This window comes from Garra rufa, chromosome 7 (genome assembly GCF_049309525.1).
Source record: "Garra rufa chromosome 7, GarRuf1.0, whole genome shotgun sequence".
Lineage (NCBI taxonomy): Eukaryota > Metazoa > Chordata > Actinopteri > Cypriniformes > Cyprinidae > Garra > Garra rufa.
This window is the reverse complement of record NC_133367.1, coordinates 48,817,974-48,845,739: the sequence shown is the minus strand read 5'-3', so window position 1 is coordinate 48,845,739 and position 27,766 is coordinate 48,817,974. Positions and strand designations below refer to the sequence as shown.

General features: G+C 43.9%; 1 protein-coding gene and 1 pseudogene across 1 annotated transcript in view; one reads left to right on the top strand and one right to left on the bottom strand.

Moving 5' to 3' along the window:
- Positions 1-442: 442 nt before the first annotated feature.
- LOC141338214 (5'-3' exoribonuclease 1 pseudogene) lies at positions 443-3,304 on the bottom strand (annotated as a pseudogene).
- An 11,947-nt stretch (positions 3,305-15,251) lies between these two features.
- LOC141338213 (GTPase IMAP family member 9-like) overlaps positions 15,252-27,766 on the top strand; it is a 14,657-nt gene continuing 2,142 nt past the window's right edge. Inside the window, exons 1-3 of the mRNA XM_073843760.1 lie at positions 15,252-15,350; positions 26,535-26,589; positions 26,842-27,764. Of these exons, the coding sequence (XP_073699861.1) occupies positions 15,252-15,350; positions 26,535-26,589; positions 26,842-27,764 (1,077 nt within the window). The remainder of the gene's footprint in view (positions 15,351-26,534; positions 26,590-26,841; positions 27,765-27,766) is intronic.

The following is a 27,766-nucleotide window of genomic DNA, read 5'->3' as shown; positions in this document are numbered from 1 at the left end:
ATGGCTTAATATTCTACGTTACATTGTTCAATCCCATTACTGTTTATTTTATTTTTGCAGATCTTAAAAAGGGTTATGTATTGCTTTAAATTAATATTTAAAAATTCTGCAAATACACTAAATGAAATAAATATAATGAAATAAAATTACTTCCTTGATTTTGTCACACTCAGATATTGGCAGAGACAGAAACAGATGTAATAGTAAAAGGTGGGTTTATTGAACAATATCAAAGGTTTGCAAAGAAGCATCAGGCAGGATAAAAGTCTTAACTGAATTGTCCTTTGAACAGGTGACGGAATCCGGAGAGCAAACAGGTATGCAGGGAGAAACAGCAGATGGGTCTGGAGTTACGGGAGGCATGTGAACCGTAGACCAGACAACGTGAGAATGAAACAGTCCAGGTAGATATAGGGCGTGCTAACGAGGATCAGGTGAGTAATTAGAACTCAGGTGAGTTGGAGCGGATGGGTGGAGCTTCAGAGGGTGTGTTCTGGGACGTGTGCTGAGGTGAATGCCTGACATTACCCCCTCCTCCAGGGGCGGCTCCCGACGCCCCTCTACGACGCCGAGGACGACCACGACCACGAGGGGCAGGACGATCTGGGTGGCGTTGATGGAAGTCGGTGAGAAGTTGGGGATCAAGTACGTCATCTCTGGCCACCCAAGATCTCTCCTCCGGGCCGTACCCCTCCCAGTCGATAAGATATTCTAGACGGCCTCCTCGACGTCGGGAATCCAGGATCTCATGGACGGAGTACACAGATGGTTGATCCAGGATTTCAGGAGGAGGAGGTCCAGCTTCAGCTCTATCGGTGTCTGTGACAGAGGGAAAATGTGGTTTAAGGAGTGAAACGTGGAAAGTGGGGTGAATTCTGTACCTGGGTGGGAGCTGAAGCTGGTATGTCACATCGTTGATCTGCCTCAGGATCGTGAACGGACCGATGTAGCGGGGACTCAGCTTCCGACAAGGCAGCCTCATCTGCTGGACGCCGGGGAACATGGGAGGAGGCAGTGGGAACGAACCCAATGAGTTCAATCGTTGAAGGGCAAAAAGAGCAGCTTTCTCTTTAGCTTCAGTTTCAGATTGACACTGAGGACCGTGAACCAGCAGGCCATTAGACAACTTCACCTGACATACTGTCAGACTCTGTCTGTTACGGAGGAAGGCAAACTCTGGAGGTCCCATCCCAAGCCCCATGCATACCCGCCCGAGTTCAGTGGCCATGCTGGGCAGGAGGGGTGGCTGGCCAGCCAGAGGAGGAGGAAGAGGACCTGCTGCTGGCACATCAGTCTGAGGAGTATTTATCCGAGCAGCTAGTTTTTTGCTGGAGCGTCTCTTGCTCTGCTGTTGGGCATTGGGGTTTGCTGAATCCTGGCCACCAGTGCAATCAGGGGAAGAGGAACTTGGACCAGAGCTGTCAATCTTCAACATTTCTTTCAATACCAAAGTTCCCTTCATGGCAAAGGACTGTGGGGAAAGAGGCTCTCCTGATTGGTTCTTGGGCTCTGTAGGTGGATGATTCTGGGCAGGCTCAGGATCCTTTGAGATCTTCAGATTGGCTATAAGCTCCTCAAATTCTGTAGATGCCTTATTTGAAGGCCCTTGTGCGAGAGCCATATTCAAATCCTCATTTCTCTTCAGAAGTCTAATATTGCCACCTGAGGCAAGTTTGTTGGATGGGTCGCTGCCTTGGCTTTGTTTACTTTGTCCCTCCAGCTGGTGCTGATGTGGCATCGGTCCACTGCTTTTTCCAGCATTATTTTGCCAGTGAGCTGGAGGTTTCTGGGGCATTCCTGAACTCTGAAGAGACTGCCATACATTACTAAACTCTTTCTCATTACCAGAGCCCTTGTGTTGGTTTTTCTGGTTGAGGGCTTTGTGAGGCGAGTTTCTGTTGCCCTGAGTGTCAGCCCTGAGATTAAAACTCTGTCGGCCATTCTGTTGCTGCGTAGGAATAAACAGAGAGCGTGGTGAGTGGTTAAGGCCACCCAGCTGGTTCTTGTGAGTGAGATGGGATGAAGACGAGGGCTGGGGTTTGACGATGGCAGTGAGTTTGTGAGAGCCCTGCTCCTTTCTGCTGCCGTGGCTCAGGTTGATTAAGGCACTGGGGGGCAGTCGATACCCGCGCCCAGGAGAGCACCTGACAGTGAGTCCTCCAGCAAACTCCTCATCAAACAGCACTTCATACAGAACTTCAGCCTCACGTTCAGCTCCTTTGATACCAATGACGGTTCCTCGAAGGCCGAGTGGAACAGAGAAGCTTTCTCTCACATTGACCACACGGTCAAACAGATGATACTCTGCGTCAGGATCTGGAACAACACCGTGCTGCTGCTCCAAAGGCCTAAAAAGCAGATGGGGCTTCACAGTGACCCGTACTTTCTTGTTCATCTTCTTTGCCTTTGTTTTCTCCAGCTCCTCTTCAATCTTTTCCACAATGCCAGCGTCCAGGATCTGCAGATCACATGAAGCTCGGGAGGAGGAACTGACTGGATGGTTTCTCAACCATCCCTGGATCTCCTGAACCCTTTCAGTGCCATTCTCATCTTCTCCTGGCCAAATGTCATCTTCGTAAAAGACGTCATCGTGACTGTTTCGTGCTACATAGTCAAATAGCTCTGAAAATCTCTCTAAGTATTCAGCCAAGAGTTCCTCAACAGCAGCGGAGTAGAGCCACTCTTTCTCTGTTCTCTTGGTGTAGCCAGGAACTTCCTCGTTCTTCTTGTTGAACTTGAGATTAAGGCCCACATTGACTTTCTGCTCTCCATGAGGATTTTTCTTGGTTCCTCTTCCGATGAAGATGCTACCGGAGAACCTTGAGACGAGGTAGCTAGTGATACCAAGGCGGGAGGCAAGGACATACCCAGGACTGTACTTCACAGAGTATTTATGCTGGTTCTGTATTAAGGCATCAAGTTGAGGTTCACATGGTACAGAGAAGACCACTCTGACCCGTCCCTCATTGATGACATCACTAGAATCTTGCACATCTCCCATTGCACCGTAATACGGGTTTCCAACCATAAAAACAATGGTTCCGAGGGTAAACAGCTCCTCCAATGTCTTGAAGCGTGCCAATGATGAATCAAAGGCTTTGATATCCTTCACAATGGTCTGGTGTGGATAGGGCAGGACCTGTTTGGCAAACTGCTTCTCCAAATGGACATTTCCGTTCTGACCAATGACATACTTCCTGCCTGTCAGCAGCTGGGCGTATAGCACCACATCCGTCTCATTGATTACAATGCCTTTGCGCTTGCCAAAGTACTCCGTGAGGCCTTGCACTTCTTCGGTGCTCATTTCGGTGTTGGTCTGGTCTTCTGTCACACTCAGATATTGGCAGAGACAGAAACAGATGTAATAGTAAAAGGTGGGTTTATTGAACAATATCAAAGGTTTGCAAAGAAGCATCAGGCAGGATAAAAGTCTTAACTGAATTGTCCTTTGAACAGGTGACGGAATCCGGAGAGCAAACAGGTATGCAGGGAGAAACAGCAGATGGGTCTGGAGTTACGGGAGGCATGTGAACCGTAGACCAGACAACGTGAGAATGAAACAGTCCAGGTAGATATAGGGCGTGCTAACGAGGATCAGGTGAGTAATTAGAACTCAGGTGAGTTGGAGCGGATGGGTGGAGCTTCAGAGGGTGTGTTCTGGGACGTGTGCTGAGGTGAATGCCTGACAGATTTTGTTTTATATTTGTGTATTAAAAACATTTTTAATTAGACGCCTATCTGATTTTCTATATTCTATGTTTCTATATTTTTATTTTTTATTTGGGTTAGTTAACCCTCTGGGGCCTGAGGGTGTTTTGAGGCCCTGAAGAAGTTTGACATGCCCTGACATTTGTTGTTTTTTCAGTATCTTAAAAACATTTTAATGGCTAAAGTCTGATTACATTGTAATCAGCACATATTGGGCTACAATAATATGTAAGCAACATTAATGTACATGGTTGTGTTTTTGAGAAAACTACGTTTATGCGTGGTTAGTGAAAAACTAAAGTTTTGAAGTCACTGAAATAAGGCCATGAAGCACATATAGGACATTTCTTTACAAGACTTTTGATAATTGGATGTCGTAGGCTAGAATTTTATCAACCAAATGATGTGAAAATCATCTCGTTCACTCGTTCAGAAAAAACAATATATTGATGTAAATTTTCTAAAACCTGTTTTGTGATCGAAAGGGATTATTCATAGGTGTGGCAATGACCCATGAATATTTAGCAATTCACACCTGAAAGACAAAAGAGCCCTCCCTAATGGCCCCATCAATGACTGACTTGACTAGCAGAAGAAGAAACAATGTGAGAAGATTCAAAAAAATAGTTTTTTAGATTATTTGTATTTTATTTACAACACAGTATAATCAAAACATACATAATGAAGGTCAAAGACACAATATTGAGCTCCCTCATCTAACCACACAGATGTGCACAGACTTTGTGGCATTTCTGAAAACTTTTTCTGAATTCAGTTCAACAAATAAAACAAGTAAATCTTACCTGATATTAAAGTGTGTGCACTTTAAATATCTGTATTTGTACTGTATTTTTATCTGTATCATCTGAAGTTTGTACAGCGCTCTCAGAGGAAAACAGTTTGAAGAGACTCAAGGAAAGGACAGCAAGATTCATCTGTTGAGCAGGTTTCTGAGCACTAAAAACAACAAAAGCAAAACATCTGTGAGCCTATTCATATTAGGAGCATCTATAATAAATAAATACACACACATACACTACCAGGCAAAGGTTTGGACACACTTCCCTTTACAGGGGAATAACTGGTACAGATCTGGCCATTTAAAATGCGCGCGGGAAGTAAAGTGGTCTCGCGTGACGCCGGTGTATTCCAAAGGAACACGGAAAATACAATGACATAGGAAAGACATGATCAGTAGGGGGCAGTCATGTAACGCACTGGACTGGAGCAGGCTGAAAACATTGCTGCAAACTAAAAGGTACGGTAACCTGGAGGGGACACCTTCGGTTCACTTATGTTTGTCGTGGCCACACAAATGAATTCCTAGGAACGTCATATTACTTTTTGTCATTGCCACGAGATATTAATTCCTGGGAATGTCATATGTCGTGGCCACAAGATTATTTTGTCGAGGTAACGACATCCTAATGTTTAATGCATAAACAAACAAACAAAATTATCAGAGATAGGTTTATTAATATTTTTTATTTTGAGTTAAGAAATGTTTTTATTAATTGTTATAGAAATTAATGCAATATTAAGTTATATATTAACAATAGGCAATGCTGTATATGCGAATGTCTGTGCGCGATGTAGACAGCATTCAAAAGTTTATCAAGAATTTATTACATAAAAGTACTTCAAATTAAATAGCCCTGCAAGAAACATTTTATGCATCCTTAAGTCTTATCCATTAATTGATCCTTTTTTTCTGTAATAAATGTATTATTCGTTTATATTCAGTATGTCCCCCTTAATTTCGATCTCTTAACATTCCGAATCTAAATGATAAATGCTGACATGGCATGAAAGCTTTGATTATACTATATGGCATATATTCATTTTTAGTCTAATTATAACCTATATAGTGTTTCATTGTCGCGTGAATCATTCACATTCCATTTGTAAATCGTATGGCCACACACGGGCATTAATACAATCATAAAGTCAAAACTTTATTGGCATAATTGTAGTTCACAATATTTGCTAAATATATGCCAAATAGCATATATAAAGTTATTTAGGTTAAGCGATTCACAATAAAGAAAAAAGTAGATAGCTCTAAATCACTTATTATTTATTCTTATTATAGTTTATTATTATTTCAATACCTGGTTAGGGCTATTTATTTTTAACGCCTGACAATTATGCCAATTACGTTTTGACTTTTTGATTGTATTTATCCCCGTGTGTGATACATGATGTTTTCATTTACAAATGAAACTACGTGAATGATTCATTTCTCAGTAAAACAGTTTAATATTTATATAGTCTAGTCTGTTAATTAGACTAAACAAAATAAAATATGTTCAATTCATATTTTATATGTTCAATTCTTTAGTTAAGAGAAGGAATGTAGGCCTATTTTACTGTGTGACGATAAATTATTTCCAAATGAAACTACGTGAATGATTCACTCTTCAGTTATTTGTCTATTAGTTAGACTTAATAAAATACAATATGTTAAAATTAACCTTTAAACTGCATTCCAGTAAAAACCCCAGTCATAGCACCTTTACAGTATCATTTACATTCAGAATGTTATGTAACGAGATCAAAATGAAGGGAAAAATAACGAATACAAACGAATAATACAAATATAATGGGAAAAAAAGAAGGTCAGTCAATGGACAAGATGTGGGATGCATGAAATGTTTCTTGCAGGGCTATTTAATTTGAAGTAGGCCAACATGTAATACATGTAAACACTTGTGAAAGCTGTCTACATTGCGCACAGACAGCATTCGCATATACAGCATCGCCTGTATAATTATTTAATATTGTATTAATTTCTATAACAATTAATATAGGCAAACAATTTCTTAACTCAAAACGAAATATCTCAAATAATTCTGGGTTACTAATGTCACGCAGGTTGGTTTATTTATTAAACTCGTGGCCACGCGAAATGCATGTTGAGCAAAAATACATTTCACGAAAATAATATAAAGATTACAAAACAAAGAAAACAAATGGAATGAGGGATAAGCTTTAAAGTTCACGTAAAAGCCAAATATTAAGCGGCATCCTTCATGTTTTCTTTAATCAGCAAATACTTAACATTTTTGAATTATATTCACCTTCTGTTTTTATGACAATAAATTTTGAATTCTTTTTTTTTTTTTTTAGAAAAACGTCCGAACACCGGTCTCAAAAGTAGAAGCGAAAGTCTTGTTTCCACCAGCGCGGAATTTTTTTTATTCACCGTAATTGATGGATGTCTAAAACAAAAATAAGGAGAATCCTAAAACATATATATTTCTTAAAATAATAACATCTGAACTTCATACACAACAATACGGCAACGACTTTACAACAGGACACATTGTTTTATTTTAATTTTATTTTTTAGCTTGTACACCAATGGATTTCTGATGTCGGGATATTTCAGACTGCATCTCCACAGCTTAATCACTTTAGTATTAAACATACGGGTCAGGAGGCGGGTCGGGTACAATATTTATTTTTTTTATTCTGCGGTCCGAGTTGCGGGTGGGTTATTTGAAAACGGTCGGGTTCGGGTTGTTTATCCACTGACCCGCGTGTCAGGTTGGACACTAATGTTTTGAAAAAAGTGGAGCGTGTGAGGAAAGCTTTCCCCTTCTCCCTGGCATGCATTTGAATGCTGAATTCGAAATGCAACTGAATGCAGTCGGAATCCGCCCCCACCACCCCCAAAATAGTCTCCAAATGTTGATTACAACAAGGCAACAGACAGCATTCAACACCCCACCCCACCCCCACTCTGCCATTCATAAACATTTCGCTCTTTATACTGCATGCCGCTTAACTCTGATGCCTCATTAACGGCTACTTTTCAGAAAACTGAAAAAAAAAAAAAAAGACACTTCCCTTTGGTTTCCCAGAACAGACTTAAGCCTAGTTCCAGGCTAAAATGATGTAAATCGGAGCTGTTTAAAGATGGAAAAAAAAAAAAAAAAACTTTTACTGATCGTTGGTCGGAGATTCAACCCGCAGTTCGTGACTGGAAGCTGTTAAGAGACAGACTTAATGAACTTCTCCGAAATAGAAGAACTACTTTTCCACTTAAAAAAAAAAGAAAAAGAAAAAAAGGTGGAAAAAAATTGCATAACTCACTGGAGCACTTTTCAGAATCAGAATCAGAATCAGAATGAGCTTTATTGCCAGGTATGTTTGCACATACTAGGAATTTGTTTTTGTGACAGAGCTCCACAGTGCTACAGAATGACAGTGACAAGACGATACATATTATAAAAAGAACAATATAGAGGTATACAAGACAGACAATGTGCAAAAAGAGCAAAGACATTTGAATAGAAGTAAGTATGTGCTTTAAATAAATAACGGGAAAATGAATAAAGAATGTATAGTGTTGTATGTTGCACGATCAAGTGTTCATGAGATGGATTGCCTGAGGAAAGAAACTGTTTCGGTGTCTGGTCGATTTGATACTTAACAATTGTTGTATTCGTTGTCAGTCATATAGGCTAAGCTTTATTGTTTTGAAAAGTGAGCCTTCTGTTTATTTGTCTAAATTATTTTCTATATTAGGATATAATACTAGGCTATAGTATTTATGGACATTAGGCCAAATCTACATGGGTTTCTTCCCTTTCACTTCAATTAGTTTTTAAGAAAAAAGAAAAAAAAAACTGCATGGGCAGTGCGTCATAATAATGTACGGCATCAAAATGTAAGAACAAATCTAAAGACAATAATAATAATAATAATAATAATAATAACAATAATAATAATAAAATTAATTATTAACACTCCTAAAAGTACAGTATAGTGCTCAGATACACTTACGGTAGGTGACCTAACCCTAGTTGATACTTTATTTCAACTTTTCAATTATTTCATTAATTAACTAATAAACAAATGCCTTTCCGATATGATATAGGCCCTAAGTGAAAAGGGAGACGATTTCGAAAATGATTTCACCAAAAGGCGGATGCGAACTCGGGTCTCCCGCGTCAAAAACGATATGTTACTCGTATTATCACTTACGCCACTGAAAATGTTGCAGTATAGCCGTCTTTTGTAATATTTGTAAATATGGAGTATTTGCATTGTGTAAAAACATTAAATAAAAGGCACCAGACTACAGAAAATGGCATATACTAAAGAATTTATTTTTCTGGGGGAGGACCCACCCACATTTATTTTGCTTCCGACGCCCATGCTTGATGATGAAGTATAGTCTACAGGATATAACAATGAAGTGCTTTTCCAGTCCCGATTCCACAAGGTTTTATTCCGCATCCACCCGCTCCCGCTATATTAACTATATTATTCGCCCTCTGCCCGCTTAGAATAAATTTCTAAGCACCAAAATCGCAAAAACAAATCAAAATAATAATAGTAATAATACTAATAAATAAATTAATTAATTTTTAACTCTATAAAAACTGTAGTTTATATTTATCCTCTCCATTTCTATTCCTCTCAACTCAAATTAATTGTCAGTGTATCTAAAATTGGTTATCTTAGAAAAAGAAAAAGAGGAACTACCTCTTAAACATGCATATCTTTATTTGATGTTGCTTTAAAACGCTGAAATATATAATGTATTTTATTCTGAAGGTGAAAGTGGTCCAGTTATTTGACTGCCTGCGGCGCCGTCAGGATCACGTTTTTTCCCCCTTTTAATTAAGTGGATGCAGCTTACAATACTCGTTCAAGAGTAAGGGATTGCTCAAAACTATGCTATTTTACATATTTCTGTTATTTGTGTACAATCACAACGAAAAAACAGATGTGTATGCTATTTGTAAAAAAAAAAAAAATGTAAACAAGATGCTGGTTCAAGGGCGCGTCACAGAAATTGCCTACAATTCTGCATATAGGCTTGCTACTTATTAATTTTATTTTATTTCGTTTTGTTAAATTATTATTCATTAAGAAATTTATATTTCGCATATGGGCATTTTTATTTATTTTACATACAGCTTTTTTGGGTTTTCTCTGTGCATAAGATCTGCGCGTGATGTTCTGATGTTTATGCTGCTTTTTGCTTGTGTACAATTAACCCCTCAAAACGAATTTAACTGTTATTAATGTGTCACAGCCACGTTTCAATTTAAATGTAATTTAACACAATCTTGTCGTTAATAATAACTAAACGCGTCGGTTGGCGTTTGGAAAAAAAAAAACCAGAAATTAACATTTCTATTTTCAATGCAGTCTAATAAAAGTTCAACAGGAAAAAAATAAAAGAAAATAATAATAAAACTGCTCCTGCTTATGAATAAATTTTTGCTTGATGATGAAGTATCAAAATAGTCTATAGGATATAACAAAGTGCTTTTCCAGTCCCGCTTCCACGAGGTTTTATTCCGCATCCACCCGCTCCGCGCTATATTAACTATATTATTCGCCCGCGGCCCGCTTAGAATAAATTTCTAAGCACCAAAATCGCAAAAATACTGTAGTTTATATTTATCCTTCCCATTTCTATCTGTCTCTACTCAAATTAATTGTCAGTGTATCTAAAATTGTGTATCTTAGAAAAAGAAAAAGACGAACTACCTCTTAAACATGCATATCTTAATTTGATGTTGCTTTAAAACGCTGAAATATATAATGTATTTTATTGTGAAGGTGAAAGTTGTCGAGTTATTTAACTTCCTGCGGCGCCGTCAGGATCACTTGATTTTTTTCCCCTTAATAAAGTGGATACAGCTTACAATACTCGTTCAAGAGTACGGCATTGCTTAAAACTATGATATTTTACATATTTCTGTTATTTGTGTACAATCACAATAAAAATTTAAAAACAAAAAACAAAAAAAAAAAACGTGTAGGCTATTTGTAAAAAAAAAAAAAAAAATGGAAACAAGATGCTGGTTTAAGGGCGCATCACAGAAATTGCCTAAAATTCTGCATATAGGCTTGCTACTTATTAATTTGTTAAATTATTATTCATTCAGAAAAGAAAAACATATATTTCTTATGTGGGCCTATTTTATTTATTATTATATATAGGTTTATTGGGTTTTTCTCTGTGCATAAGCTCTGCACGTGAGGTTCTGATGTTTATGCTGCTGCTTGCTTGTGTATAATTAATCCCTGAAAACGAATTTAGCGGTTTACGTCAGTTGTCGGTTGGAGAAATAAAATAACCGAAATTAACATTTCTGTTTCCGATGCAGTCTAATAAATGTTCGTCAGGAAAACAAAGAAAGAAAACAAAATAACAATACAACTGCACCTGCTTATGAATAGGCTATCTTTTTGCTATTGGTTTGAACCATAATTTCAGGAAAGAGGAATCATTGAACTATTGTACTGGTATTTGTGACCAACGCCCCCTAGAGCTGGCCATGGTGTTTGGCTACAGAATGTTGTTCCTTGCGCCACCTGGTGGATATTATATAAAGTGCAACAACGTTTTAAAAAATTCTAAAAAAGCCGCTGCGGCAGGACGCGTGCCCACGCGTGCCGAATTGCAGGCTGCCGCGTGAAAATAGACGCATTTTTAATGGCCAGATCTGTATATAGTATATAGTCATAGATTCTAGCATTTGTACTAATGTAAAAAAGGACATGTAATATCTGAGAAACTAATAATTATCGTTTAGCACTATATTACTAATAAACGTGATGTAAACATACATTCAGTGTAAGCACACATATTACTTTTACACCCTACTGTTATACAATAAAATAAATAAATAAATAAATAAGTATGATTCTACAGTCTTAAACATATCGTCATAAATGCATCTCACAGTCATAATCACATAGTTTTTCTAGAACATTATAAATATCCTGGCATCGTGAGAGATGCAATGCAATCAAACGTACTTCATAATGTTTCATTTGATAAAGTCAGGAATTTTAGTTTGGAATAAGTCTAACTAGTAAAATGTGTACACGTTTTGTCAAAGTAAATAACAGCGAAAGCTAGTAGGAAAATGAAAGTAAGACTTACTCATGTAAATGTCTCCTCCTGCTGGGTTTGCGTTGCATCGCGTCCTTCTTCTGATCGTGGTAAATATAAGTCTTATTCCTCACAGCATATCTTCATTCAGAAACAAACTGTAACCAAGATGAACTTGAAGTCATGTTGCTTTGTTGCGGTGATGTGGGAGTTTCCTCGCGTACAGATACTCCGGTCCTTGCCGCGCTTGTGGCACATGGCTAATTTGCATATCTAAAGGATTTTCGCTAGTGGGCGCGGTCACATTAGAGATAATTAGTTGGAACTGGATAGACTAGACATCTCCTTGGTTTCATATAGATTAATTTATCACAGATTATTTGTTTTTGATCAAACTTACTTCGTTTAAAAGCATAAATCTCAAGCTTTCAGTAGATATCACTTTTCTGTTTGTGTGCTGAGTATTCACCGAGTTTGAATGATTTAAGTGACGCATTTCTAAAAGCAGTTCGCGGAGACAGAGAAAACAGAAATCACCCTGTTTGTTTTCTTTATTCTAAATAAAAAAGCACAACTTTCTGCTGTTCTTGTGAGTGTGCACAAATAAAAGTACACAGTCTACAGTTTCCAATGATGTATATCTCTAATTTGTATGACTAAAACCGACAGAGCATTTATAGTGTCTTTTGCGCTGATCTAAAAAAAAATGAGCTCGTATCGCCGGCGATACAGCCGGCCTCAGGGAGTTAAATTAATTTTCAGGCTACCAAAATCTGAAGAGTACCTGCCCGAAGGGCTACCAGAATTTTTTTTATTTTGCGAGCCCTGCATATATATATATATACACAGAAGACAGAGGTTAGTGATAATATCAACAGGTTTATTCACAGCAGAGCAGGATGACGATGATAGCGTGTAAAACCGGGTAAGTAAACAGTCCAGGGATGTGATTCTTGAAATGTAGACAGTTCGGGGATTATTGGATACTTTTCCTTTCCAGGAACGACGGGAGGAGGACCAGTGAAGGTTGACGCACACACACACACACACACACACACACACACACACACACACACACACACACACACACACACACACACACACACACACACACCGTTGGAGTTCAGGCGCTTGACTTACGGCTGACACACCGCTGACTGGAGACAGAGACTTGACTTGGACTGGAACAGACGAGAAGACAGGTTAGTAATCAGAAGGTAAGTATTCAGGTAAGTTCGTTAGAGAATTGAGACCACTAGAGTGAAGCTCAATGAGTCCGCTTCGTGCAAACGAGCCCGGACACTGATGGCTGTGTGTGTGTTTTTTTAATGGTGCGTGGATGATTGGGTGCAGGTGCGTGTTGACTAGAATTCAGGTGACTGTGATCGGGGTGTGATTGTGGGTGCAGAACCTGACCAATCCGTAACATTACCCCCCTCCCCAGGGCCCGATCCTGAGGGCCGAGGCCTCCGACGTCGTGGTGGTCTACCTCGTCCTCGAAGGGCTGGACATTGCGGATGGTTACGGTGGAATTCCTCCATGAGGGCTGGATCTAGAATGTCGACTCTGGGTACCCATGACCTCTCCTCTGGTCCGTAGCCTTCCCAGTCGACAAGATACTCCAAATTGCCACCACGATGTCGGGACAGAAGGATTTCACGGACCGAGTAGATGGATCCCTCTTCCAGGACCAAGGGGGGAGGGGGTTCCTCTTCTTGGCCAGGTTCTGTGGAGGGAATTACAGGTGGGTGAAGGGTTTAAGCAGAGAGACGTGAAATGTGGGGTGGATGCGGTATTGTGGTGGTAACTGAAGCCTGTAGGTGACAGGGTTGACCTGTTCCATGATGGTGAAGGGGCCAAAAAACCCGGGGACTCAGTTTCTTCGAGGGCAGGCGCAGACGGATGTCTCTCGTAGATAGAGAGACTTTCTGCCCAGGAGCATATGCGGGACCCGGAATTCTCTTTTGGTCGGCAGTGGTCTTGGTTCTGCGCATTGCCCGTTGGAGATGATGGTGAGCCTCGTCCCAGACTCTCTCGCTCTCCCGTAACCAGTAATCCACTGCGGGCACCTTTGATGGTTCGCCATTCCAGGGGAAGAGAGGTGGTTGGAAGCCGAGCACACACTGGAATGGCGTGAGTCCTGTGGTGGGTTGCCACAGTGAGTTTTGGGCATATTCAGCCCAACCCAGGAACTGGTTCCAGGAGTCCTGGTGACCATGACAGAATGTTCGCAGGAACCGCCCCACCTCCAGGATCTTCCTCTCCGTCTGCCCGTTGGTCTCAGGGTGGTATCCAGAGGAGAGGCTGACGGTCACACCTAGGAGTTTTAGAAATGTCTTCCATACCCTTGAGATGAATTGTGGTCCACGATCTGAGACGATGTCTTCTGGAATGCCATAGTACCGAAAGACTTTATTGAAGAGCAGCTCGGCAGTCTTTAGGGCTGTGGGAAGACCTTTCAGGGGTATTAGTCGGCAGAACTTTGAGAATCGATCGACAATGACAAAGATACATGTGTTACCATCCGATGAGGGGAGATCGGTCATGAAGTCAACTCCCAGGTGTGACCAGGGGTGGTTCGGCACAGTCAAGGGATGGAGTTTCCCAGCAAGCAGATGACGTGGACTCTTGGACATCGCACACTCCTTACATCCTTGAACATACCTCTGTACAGCCCTTGTCATGTGCGGCCACCAGAAGCGATCCGTCAGCAGCGAGAGAGTGTTGTTGGCCCCTGGATGTCTAGTGCCAAGAGAGGTATGTGCGGAGTGGATCAGATCTACCCGTTGGGTCCTTGGGATGAACTGGCGACCTGGTGGGCAGCCCGGCGGAGATCTGGGTTCCGGAGTGGCGACAGCTGGAGGGTTGGTCCATTCTATGGGTTGGACGATGAGGTTTTTTGGGAGTATGGTCGAGGGTACGTCAGGTAAGTCGTGGGAATCATGGAGTCGGGACAGAGCATCCGCTCGGGTATTCTTGGATCCTGGCCGGTAGGTTATAGTGAAATCAAACCGAGAAAAGAACAGGGACCATCTTGCCTGATGGGGACAGAGCCTCTTGGCATCTCGAAGGTACTGTAGATTTTTATGATCTGTAATTACCTGGAAGGTGTGGTTGGCACCCTCCAACCAATGTCGCCACTCCTCCAGAGCGAGCTTGATGGCAAGGAGCTCGCGGTTGTCGATGTCAAAATTCCTCTCCGCTGGGCTGAGCGATGGAGCAATGGAGGAGTACCGTGGCGTTGTGAAAGGACTCCCCCCACGCCGGTGGTAGAGGCGTCCACCTCCACCACGAAGGGGAGATCAGGGTCAGGATGGGTCAATAGGGGTGCCTGCGTAAAGGCGTCCTTGAGGTTCTGGAAGGCTGCGTCCGAATCAGGGGTCCAGAGCAGGGTTCGTGGTTTTCCCTTGAGCAGACTGGTGAGTGGAGCACTGATGAGGCTGTAGTTTTTGATGAAACGTCGATAAAAGTTGGCAAAACCTAGGAATCGTTGGAGTTCTTTAATGGTAGTGGGTTCTGGCCAGGACACAACTGCAGCCACCTTCCTCTCATCCATACGGACCCCCTCCTGGTCTATGATTTATCCTAGGAAGTGTACCGATGACAAATGAAATGAACATTTTTCCGCCTTGAGGTACAGGTGGTGTTCTCGGAGCCGCTGCAGGACCTCCGCAACATGGAGGCGATGTTCGGCCTCACTCCGGGAGTAGATCAGAATATTGTCTATGTAGACGACGAAGTGGTGAAGGAACTCCCGGAGTACCTCTTGGATAAAGTTCTGAAATACGGAGGGGGCGTTGACCAATCCATAGGGCATGACCAAGTACTCGTAGTGGCCAGTAGGGGTCACAAAGGCTGTCTTCCATTCGTCCCCCTCACTCGCCTTAGGGCGCCGCCGGAGGAGAGGGGTCCGCAAAGCGCTTAATAAGTTGCCGGCGGCAGGCGGTTAGTGGACGCTGCGCGCCGCCCCCCTAGAGGATTTTTGCCGGACCCCTCGACCCCCCAGTCGCGGAGGGGAGGCCCTGCGGGGTCCGTCCGAGGCGTCGGCCGGGGCCTGGGACCCCCGGGGGCCCCGCGGAACGGCACCCATTTTTCGCTCCTTTTGTTGCGATCTCGAGTTCGGCCACCAGGTGGCAGGCTTCTGTCCACGGAACGCCTGCGGGGGGGGCGTCGAATAGGTTGCAGGTGGGCGCCCACGGACAGCCTAAAGGTGCCACGGGGAGCCTATTGGCCGGCCCCGCCCACCGACCACGAAAAGCCTATTCGTCCCCCTAACCACCTATGTGACCACGAAAAGCCTATTCGTCCCCCTAACCACCTATGTGTCCACGAAAAGCCTATTCATCCCCCTAACCACCTATGTGACCACGAAAAGCCTATTCGTCCCCCTAACCACCTATGTGTCCACGAAAAGCCTATTCGTCCCCCTAACCACCTATGTGACCACGAAAAGCCTATTCGTCCCCCTAACCACCTATGTGACCACGAAAAGCCTATTCGTCCCCCTAACCACCTATGTGACCACGAAAAGCCTATTCGTCCCCCTAAACACCTATGTGACCACGGAAAGCCTATTCGTCCCCCTAACCACCTATGTGACCACGAAAAGCCTATTCGTCCCCCTAACCACCTATTTGTCCACGAAAAGCCTATTCGTCCCCCTAACCACCTATGTGACCACGAAAAGCCTATTCGTCCCCCTAACCACCTATGTGACCACGAAAAGCCTATTCGCCCCCCTAAACACCTACGTGACCACGGAAAGCCTATTCATCCCCCTAACCACCTATTTGTCCATGGAAAGCCTGCAGAGGCCCCGTCAAATAAGTTACAGCTGTCACTTGCCCACCAGCAACTTATTTGACAGGGCATCCGTAGGCGTTCCGTGGACGATGCTGTAAATAGTCATATTTCATAACTACAGTGGTTTTATGAACACATTTCTACAGTACAGTGCTCAGGGAACACTACCCAGCAGAAATATGTACATTACAGCACCTGAAATGGCTTAATTTGCATACAAATGCACTGTCCACGAACAGCCTGTGGACACCCTGTCAAATAAGTTACAGGTGTCATGCACCATATGAAGTGAAATACTCGAAAATCCAACTCGAAAAATCCAACGTGACGTGAGTTCTACATTCCAGAGGTGATCTATAATCCCGAAACTCTGGCCCCTGAGCGGGGGGGCCCTAGGCTACCACAGTCCCGAATTTGGAGGTCCTGTGACCTTTTGACCCCTCTATACCCAACATCCCACGTGCAACTTAATCAATGGAGATTCACAGGTGGTAAATAAGTTACAGCTGTCACTTGACAATGCATTAGTCATTATAAGTCATTTTTCATAAATGTAATGATTTTATTGAGTAATAACTACAGTACAGTGCTCAGGAAACACCATCCAGAAGCTTTGTGTGCATTGGAGCTCATCAAAGGGCTAAATTTGCATAAAAATGCACTGTCCACGAACAGCCTGTGGACGCCCTGTCAAATAAGTTACAGCTGTCACTTGCCCACCTGTAACTTATTTGACTGGGCCTCCATAGGCGTTCCGTGGACAATACTGTAAATAGTCATATTTCATAACTACAGTGGTTTTATGGACACATTTCTACAGTACAGTGCTCAGGGGACACTACCCAGCAGTTCTATGTACATTACAGACCCTATAATGACTTAATTTGCATACAAATGTACTGTCCACGGAAAGCCTATGGAGGCCCGTCAAATAAGTTACAGCTGTCACTTGCCCACCTGTAACTTATTTGACTGGGCCTCCATAGGCGTTCCGTGGACAATACTGTAAATAGTCATATTTCATAACTAGAATGGTTTTATGGACACATTTCTACAGTACAGTGCTCAGGGAACACTACCCAGCAGTTGTATGTACAATACAGCACCTAAAATGGCTTAATTTGCATACAAATGCAGTGTCCACGGAAAGCCTGTGTAGGCCTGGTCAAATAAATTACAGCTGTCACTTTCTGATGGTGGATTTTCGGTAATTTCACCACATATGGTGAACGCCCATGTGTAACTTATTTGACTGGGCCTCCATAGGCGTTCCGTGGACGATGCTGTAATAAGTCAAATTTCATAACTACAGTGGTTTTATAAACACATTTCTACAGTACAGTGCCCAGGGAACACTACCCAGCAGAAATATGTACATTGCAGCACCTAAAATGGCTTAATTTGCATATAAATGCACTGTCCACGGAATGCCTGTGTAGGCCCCGTCAAATAAGTTACAGCTGTCACTTGCCCACCAGCAATTTATTTGACAGGGCATCCATAGGTGTTCCGTGGACGATGAGATAATAAGTCATATTTCATAACTACAGTGGTTTTATGGACACATTTCTACAGTACAGTGCTCAGGGAACACTACCCAGCAGTTGTATGTACAATACAACACCTAAAATGGCTTAATTTGCATACAAATGCAGTGTCCACGGAAAGCCTGTGTAGGCCTGGTCAAATAAGTTACAGCTGTCACTTTCTGATGGTGGATTTTCGGTAATTTCACCACATATGGTGAACGCCCATGTGTAACTTATTTGACTGGGCCTCCATAGGCGTTCCGTGGACGATGCTGTAATAAGTCAAATTTCATAACTACAGTGGTTTTATGAACACATTTCTACAGTACAGTGCTCAGGGAACACTACCCAGCAGAAATATGTACATTGCAGCACCTAAAATGGCTTAATTTGCATATAAATGCACTGTCCACGGAATGCCTGTGTAGGCCCCGTCAAATAAGTTACAGCTGTCACTTGCCCACCTGTAACTTATTTGACTGGGCCTCCATAGGCGTTCCGTGGACGATAAGATAATAAGTCATATTTCATAACTACAGTGGTTTTATGGACAAATTTCTACAGTACAGTGCTCAGGGAACACTACCCAGCAGTTCTATGTACATTACAACACCTAAAATGGCTTAATTTGCATAAAAATGCACTGTCCACGAAGAGCCTGTGGAGGCCCTGTCAAATAAGTTGCACGTGGGCACTTCCATTATGACTCGGCAAAATCCCACCTGTAACTTATTTCATGGGTGCCTGCACAATGCAATAAGTTGCAAGTGTCAGCCGCTCCCGTTCGTACCGAGGGGGCCCGAGGACCCCCATATATCACTAGAAGTTGCGTCACTCGGCCCTCGACGACATACCGAGAGGTTTAGGTCGGTAGTCGCTAACGATATTTTATACAATTTTTCATACAACTCTCTGTCTCCCATTGAGCTCTGTGGGGGGATGGGCACACGGAGCCGTTTCTTTCGCGGTGGTTCGTTGGCTTAGGAAGCATTTAAGGCCGCGGAACCTTGGGACCCGATTCGGGGGACCCTGACGGTACTCTGTGGTGAATCTCGTGGCCCCGTGACCTTTTGACCCCCGCGTACCCGAGGTCCCACGTGCAGCTTATTTCAATGGAAATTTCACAGGTGGTTCGCGGTCATTGGGGTCTTTCTCGGCCGTTCGGGCCGATGCGGACACGGAACTTCGGGCGCTGACCCGGGGCCCCGCGACGGGGCGTATATGTCAGATTCGGGGCGATCGGACAAGTGACACAGGGCCGTTTCCTGTTATGGTGGTCTAGGAAATGGCTAGGGCCACGAAAACTGGGACCCGATTCGGGGGCCCCTGACGGTGCTCTGTGGCGCATTTCGAGGCCCTGCGACCTTTTGACCCCTGCCTGCGCCGCGTCCCACGTGCAGCTTATTTCAATGGAAATTTCACAGGTGGTTCGCGGTCATAGGGATCTTTTTCGGCCGTTCGGGCCGTTACAGACACGGAACTTCGGGCGCTGACCCAGGGCACCGTGACGGGGCGTATATGTCGGATTCGGGGCGATCGGACCTTTCGGTGGCTTTTCCGTGGCCTTTCCGTCCACCGACCGCAAAACACCTGTAAAACGAATGGAATAAGTTGCACGTGTCAGCGGCTCCCGTTCGGCCCCCGAGGGTCCGATGGGCCCCAAACTTCACGTGCTGGTACGTTGGGGGCCGCCCGATACCATACTGAGTACGCGAGTGGCTAGCTCAAATGTAAAGTTGTTTTTGTCATTTCGGGAGAAATCTGTCACGCAGGCCTCTCGCTCACATAGACTCTAAGACCCTTTTGAATGCACAAAAGTGCTCTGAAGTAAAATAATTTCGTAGTGCTGAAACATGCGCTTGGAAGTCATCTAGAACTCTGAAACTCTGGATCCTGAATCGGGGGCCCCTGGACTACCACCGTGCCAAATTTCGGGGCCACGTGACCTTTAGACCCCTGGGTACCCGACATCCCACGTGCAGCTTATTTCAATGGAAATTTCACAGGTGGTTCGTGGTCGTAGGGGTCTTTCTCGCCCGTTCGGCCGATACGGACACTGAACTTCGGGCGCTGACCCGGGGCCCCGTGACGGGGCGTATATGTCGGATTCGGGGCGATCGGACAAGTGACACAGGGCCGTTTCCTGTTGTGGTGGTCTAGGAAATGGCTAGGGCCACGAAAACCTGGGACCCGATTCGGGGGCCCCTGACGGTGCTCTGTGGCGAATTTCGGGGCCCTGCGACCTTTTGACCCCTGCCTGCGCCGCGTCCCACGTGCAGCTTATTTCAATGGAAATTTCACAGGTGGTTCGTGGTCATTGGGGTCTTTCTCGCCCGTTCGGGCCGATACGGACACGGAACTTCGGGCGCTGACCCGGGGCCCCGTGACGGGGCGTATATGTCGAATTCGGGGCGATCGGCCACCGTCCACGAAGCGCCTATAAAAAGTCAATAGAATAAGTTGCGCGTGTCGCCGCCCCCCCTTCGGCCCCTGGGTGTCTGATTTCTCGCTACGCAAAACGGCCCTCCTGCTCCGCTGTCCACCAAACACCTGTGAAAACGCATGGAATAAGTGGTACGTGGGATGCTCTGCCGTTTGGCCCCCGGGGGCCGTTTCTGCCCCAAACTTGGCCTGCCGGTAGTCCCTGGGGAACAGAAAGACCCTCTGGGATGGAGAAAGCCGAGTCGCATACGGTTCGTGACGAACCGCCGAAACGCGCACTTAGGGAGGAGACTGAAATTTCAAACTCTGGATCGCAGCTCGGGCGCCCTCGCCTACCCTCGTCTCGAATTTCGAGGTCCTGCGACCTTTCGGGACCGATTTAGACTGACTTCGCCCTGGGACAAAAATAGGTGTTTAGCGGGCACGAAAGACACCTCGCGGCCATGCCCGTACGGTTGGGTCGGGTTAGGGGTCAAAAGAGGCGTTCCGTGTCACTGAGGAAGACTGTGGTGAAGCATAGGTGGTTAGTGGGCGAAATAGGCGTTCCGTGTCACTGAGGAAGACTTTGGTCAAGTTTAGGTGGTTAGGGGTCAAAATAGGCGTTCCGTGTCACTGAGGAAGACTGTGGTGAAGAATAGGTGGTTAGTGGGCGAAATAGGCTTTTTCACAAAACGTCCACGCCACCATTGAAATAAGCAGCTTGTGTCGTCCACGAACTACACGCGAGCCCTCGCACCAACTATGCGTCCAATGGCAACTTATTTTAATGGCAAAATGTCCACGAACCACCTAGGTTCCCTTACGTATTCTCACGAGGTTGTACGCGCTGCGGAGGTCCAACTTCATAAACACCTTAGCGGTGCGGAGTTGCTCGAGGGCCGCAGGGACGAGAGGAAGGGGGTAAAGGATTTTGACGGTACCTTGGTTGAGTATACGGTAATCGATGCATGGCCGCAGCCCTCATCCTTCTTTGCGACGAAGAAGAAGCTCGATGCCGCGGGTGACGTGGATGGCCGGATGTACCCCTGATCGAGCGCCTCCTGTATGCACTCCTCCATTGCCTTGGTCTCCGGAAGCGACAACGGGTAGATCTTACCTCTGGGCATTGGAGCATCCGGAACAAGGTCAATGGCGCAGTCCCATGGCCGATGTGGTGGTAGTTGGGAAGCACTCTTGGGGCAAAAGACGTCCTGAAATAATGAGTAGACTTCGGGAATCTTGACTGACTGTTTCTCAACAGGACTCTCGACTGAAGTGACGTTGATAGATAACCGTTTGGGGTTGGGACGTGGAAGGTCTGGAAAGCAGCGGTCGGTGCATCCTTTTCCCCACTTGGTCACTTCTCCTGTGCCCCAAGAGAGGATGGGATCATGTGCTACCAGCCACGGGCGCCCCAGAATGATGTCCATAGTAGCTCCCTCCAGAACCAGAAACTGAATCTCCTCACGGTGGATAACTCCAATTTGAAGCATGATTGGTTCACATTTTCGGTGAATTCGAGTCCGTGAGTTGATCCTGTTGGTTATGGGTTGAATCTGGTAGATGGTGGTTGAGGCTTTGGTGCGTAGCTGGAGCTGGCGACAGAGGGTGTCCGAGATGAAGTTTCCCGCTGACCCGGAGTCGATGAGGGCTGCGACTGTAACACAAGAGGCATGGGTGGTTAACTGAACATTGGTAGTCATTGGTAGGACAGTTGAGACGGACGTGCCCCGCTGCCCCACAGTACATGCAAAGACCCCGGGTCAGCCTTCTCTGTCGCTCAGCTGCAGAGATCTTTCCTGACTCGAGGATCATCGGTTCTGGTTCTGGAGGGCTGGCGGTTGACATGGGTCGGAGGAGTGCAGTGTTGGCAGACTGGTCTTGGTAGGATTTCAGACGATCAGAACAACGAAGTGACTGCTGAATGAATTTCTCTAATCCCATCGAGTCATCCAAGGCGGCTAACTGCATCCGGAGGTTGGGTTCCAGACCGAACCAGTACGCGGTCAGTAACGATCGCTCATTCCATCCGCTGGCAGCGGCCAAAGTGCGAAAACGTAGGGAATAATCTTGAGTCGTCATACTTCCCTGTTTTAGATGATACAGTTGTTCTCCTGCGGAGTCCACCATTTCTTGAAACGGATCCGATTGCTCATGCTGTTCGCTGTTTTTGGTCCGGGCTAACTGTTACGGAAGCAGACCAGAAGACAGAGGTAAGTGATAATATCAACAGGTTTATTCACAGCAGAGCAGGATGACGATGATAGTGTGTAAAACCGGGTAAGAAAACAGTCCAGGGATGTGATATATAACACATATATGTGACATATATAACACCTTACTTTAGCCTATGTTTTCAAGGAGCGGTGTGTGGAAGCTTTCCAAACGGTTTGAAACTCAGGGTTTTCACTTCATATCAATCAGATCAGAAGTAACTAGTTACTAGCTACTTGAGTACTTTTCCCATCGGATACTTTTTTACTCTTACTCAAGTAACTATTAAGACTGTTATTTTTACTCTTACTTGAGTAAATATTTCCATAAGTACTTGTACTTTTACTTGAGTACAGATTTTGGGTACTCTACCCACCTCTGCACTGGACACTTTTACAATTATACTTCCAAACGGTCTAGCTATAGGAGGCAATAGGAGGCCTGAGTGTAACCAGCTGTGATGAAGAGGAAGGGTACCTAGGGAAATACCCAGCTCTACACCTCTGCCTGGGGAAACTGCCAGAGCAAGAGGGATAAAGAGGAGCACCTGGTGAACATGCCAGGACACTGGTATGTCTTCGCCTGGGGAATTTGCCAGGACGCGAGTGGTATTACACCTTGGTCTGGGAACCATACGTGCCAGAACAAGAGGGAGATTAATCTTTGGTCTGGTCATCTACCAGAACCAGAGGGAGAGATATGCCTCGGCCCTCAGGCCCACAAGGAGAACCTAGTACTCCTTTGTCTGGTCTTTTCCCAGAACAAGAGGGAGACTAAATATATACCTAGGAGCATCACAGCGAGATCCCATGTAGGGATCTTTGGTTTAGCATGAGCCTCTAAATGTGCACCGTGAAGAAAACAATGACCAAGGGGTTCTTACCCACTAATAAGCCACCAAGAAAGGGCGTGGTAGGCCGATAAAGCCGCCACGGATACCTTGAAGGTGGAGTGGACTAACCCGGTGGAAAGCAAAATGTATGACCAAGGGCACTCTACCCACTGACAGGCACTGAAAGGTGGTGGTAGGCCAATAAGGCCGCTACGTAAACCGTCAGAGTGGAGTGGGTTAGCCCTGCGGAAAAGCGAGACTGCAGAGACTCCAGCAGTGTATCAATCTGGCAGTGAACTGGGTCAAATTGGTGGTGGTTACACCAAGCAGTAAACAACTTCCACTTAAGGTCATAGGGTTCCCTCGTAGAGGGAGCTCTGGAGTGAAGGATGGTCCCCCTCAGGGGTCACATTCATTCCAGAACTACCGGGAGCAGAGCGATCGGGGAAAGGGTGTACAAACGAGGCCTCGACCACGTTTGTACCATAGCGTCCAGTCCCGCAGGAGCTGGAAGCGATAGAGAGCACCAGAGGGGACATTGCGATGTCTCTCGAGTCGCAAATAGATCCACCTGAGTCTGGAAAGACACTCTCTGCTTCACTCATTCTGGGTGAAGCACATTTTCCCCGGGCCTCGGCCCCTGCCTCGACAGGACGTCTGCTCCCATAGGAAACCAAGGTTTCTTCCACATGTCTAGAGCACGTAGGCATCGCCGCGTGACCCTGATGCAAAATGGGTTTCCCATCGGGGAGAACCCCTTGGTTTTGAGCCACCACTGAAGCGGCCTCATGTACAGCAGTCCAAGAAGTGTTCTGGACTTACAGGGTTGAAAAATCTTACTGGAAGGAAGTAACCACATTGCGGGCTTCCTCATCCAGTAGGAGGTTTACCGATCCTATAAGGAAGGAGATAAGGGATCACCCGTCTCCATTCCCTCTAGCAGATTTAGCTGCGAACCCCGCGAGTGCAGCTGCCGCTCCGCCTCGACGGAAGCGGGGCCAGCCCCTCGAGGAACGCTAGCGAAAGCCCCCTCCTCGAAGAGGGCTTTCCGGGAACGGAGCACCCGCAGTGGAGAACGCTCACACTGCAGGCAGCCAACCCGCTCAAGTGCTGACTGTGCATGCTCCGAACCCAAGCAGACCATACACAGACTGTGTGCATCCCTGCCAACAATGAAGCGTTGGCAGGGAAGAGCACACTGTCTATGTGGCTGCTCAACCGATTTTCTAGAAATGTTTCTTTTCCCCCTTTTTGGTTGACATATTGCTCAAATAAAAGTTGTGCAAACTGGCACAGAAAACAGCAATATGCAGACAGACAGACAGACAGACAGACAGACAGACAGACACACACACACACACACACACACACACACACAAAGTGCTCGCTGAATGACAAAAAGCTGACGCATGACGCAGTTCGAGTTCCCGGAAGAGAACACAGAGATACTGTTGTGGGTCGAACATACTGTCATGGTGCAGGCAAGGACGGACAAACAACAACGTGATATAAACGAAAAGTCTTTAATACTCCACAGGGAAAAAACAGGAACACAGGCTAGCAACAACAACGTTTAACAAACAGCAGAGCAAAGACACCAACTTATAAAGACATACTGATTAATAATGACAGGTGTAGGGAATAACGCTAATGAGGGGAGAAACCAAAACACACAGTACAGCAGGGGGAGACACTGGGAGAAACCAACTTAGAATGAAACTAGACTAAAAATAAAAACAATTCAGATGAATGAAATATGACTAAAAACTAAATGGCATTTTAGACAAGAACTTATGACTAAAACTAAATCAAAATTTGCTGTCAAAATTAACACTGCTTGGCGGACAGGGTTGCCTATAGTTTTTTAGTGAGGCTGTTCTAAAATACACCAGAATCCTCTACACATTATTCTCTGACAGAAGACATGCATCGTTGACCTATGCAACAACTGCTCCAGACGTAGAAACTAATATAAATAAACTATCTTTAGTTTTGCTATGAAAGGGGTTTCACTGATACAGTTTCTCCTTTACATCCTCCTATTATTTGTCAGGAATGCAAGTTATGCAATAATGTCTGAACCAGATATTTTACTAGAGAAAGAGAAAGTCAGTGTGCATTCAAGATTTAATTAGTGTGGCAGGTTTGAATGTAGGACTGAAGAGAGAAGAAACATAAGAAGAAAATACATTTCTGAGAAACAGTAAGTTGCCTTTTCCAATTGTGAGAATGTTCAGGTATGAACAATATGGATTGATACTATTTGAAATTTCTGATCTATTTAAAAGGGTCATGTGGTGAATCAAAATAGATCATTGTAATATACATTTTTTAATGTTTTTTAAAGCACTTTACTACTGCACGATGAGTTGTTCACATGACAATTTAAGTATGTATACTCTTCATGGTAAGTATTTATGTAAAGTTTATTTATAGTTAGATCCCTTTTTCAAAAGGTTAGCTGTTTATAGGTTCGGTTAGGTTATATGCTTATATAGGTTATATAGGTATATGCAAATATGTACATTTATATATATATATATATATATATATATATATATATATATATATATATATATATATATATATATATATATATGTGTTATATGTTTATACTGTATATTTCTCTGTTTTTTTATATGGTTTTATGTCTATATGTGGCACTGTGGTCCTGAGAGGGACAACATTTCATTCCCTTGTTTGTCTCCACATATAGCAGAATGACAAGTGGGTGTGAGGCTATATCCATAAAACACTTCAGTGTATTTAGATCATACTTGGTGTGTGTTAAGCCATTATTGAAGTTTTCTGCAAAGTTTAGTAATCAGTAGATATTAAAAATGGCTATTTTTGCTAATAACTTCTGAAAGGTTTGAAGAGTTGAGCTATACCCAGTTTTTTAACATGTTGGGGACAACAGAATAGGGACAATAATTTTAGACCATGCGTTGGGCGCTCCGAATTGGCTGATGCTCACTGCATTGCTTTTAGCTTCTCATTTTGCCTACATTGTGCTTGGCCCTTTGATTTCGGCTTGCAGCTATATTAATTTTTGCACACAAAAAAAAAAAAAAAAAAAAAAAAAAAAATCTAACACTATAAGTGGACAATAATAATATGGAATAAACAGTATTCAAAATTGTCATGTTTGTTATTACAGAGTCACTTCAAACTTGAACAGAGTGAAATGGAGAGCAATAGCAACAACAATACAGGTAGGGGAAAATGTCCCACTTTACCAGAGTAGCACTGCCCTAGACTACATTGTCTAAGGTCTCCTTAAACTGAAACAATGCCCATGTTCTTGTTTTAGGACAACTTTGATTTACTTTTTTGATCCACTTCAAATGTTGAATACTGTAGCCTTGTCTTGTATACATTTTAGTTACAGATACCACAACTCACCTAATATTCTATGCAGCAAACCGCTACAGCGATGTCATAATCTTTTTTTTTTTTTTTGATAGAGTCTGTGAAGGAACTAAAAATAATTTCTGTTGGCAAAACAGGAACTGGGAAAAGCCATTCAGGAAATACTATATTATGTGATACAAATGCATTCGGGACAAAACGTTCATCAAAATCAGTGACTCAAACATGTCAAACTGGAACTGCAACAGTCAATGGCAGAACCATCACATACATTGACACACCTGGATTTTTTGACACTCGTTGCTCTGAGGAGCAGCTGAGATCAGAGATATTGAAATCCATAGTCAAATGTGCTCCAGGTCCTCATGCCTTCCTAATTCTACTCAAAGTTGATACATACACAGGTCAGGAAGAAGAGATTGTGAAGAAAATCACAGAAACATTTGGGGAAGTTGCTCTGAAACAAGCAGTTGTTCTCTTCACTCACGGTGATGATCTTGATGAAGGTCAGACCATTGAAGAGTTTGTAAGTGAAAACTCAGAGTTACAGAAGCTGGTGGACAAGTGTGGAGGTCGCTGTCATGTCATTGATAATAAGTACTGGAATCAGCAGGAGGAGGATGAATATAGGAACAACAAAGTTGCGATTCAGAAACTGATAAAAAATATAGATAAGATGGTGAGAGAGAATGGAGGAAGGTGTTACAGCAATGAAATGCTGGAGGAAGTGCAGAGAAATATAGACAATGAAATGGAGAATATCAAAGCAGCAAATGACAGCTGGGCAGACAAGCAGATCAGAGATAAGGCAGAGGAAAATGTTTGCACAAAATTTAAAGTGAGACTCGCTGGAATAGCAACCGGGATTTTGCTGGGTGCTCTGCTAGGAGTCCTAGATTCTTTGCAAATTGTCATTAAATGTCTATATTCAAGGGAAGATAATTCAGCAGATGCTGAGAGAATAATATATAAAACAATTGATCGGGCCAAAGAAGGAGCTAAAATTGGATATAATGCAGC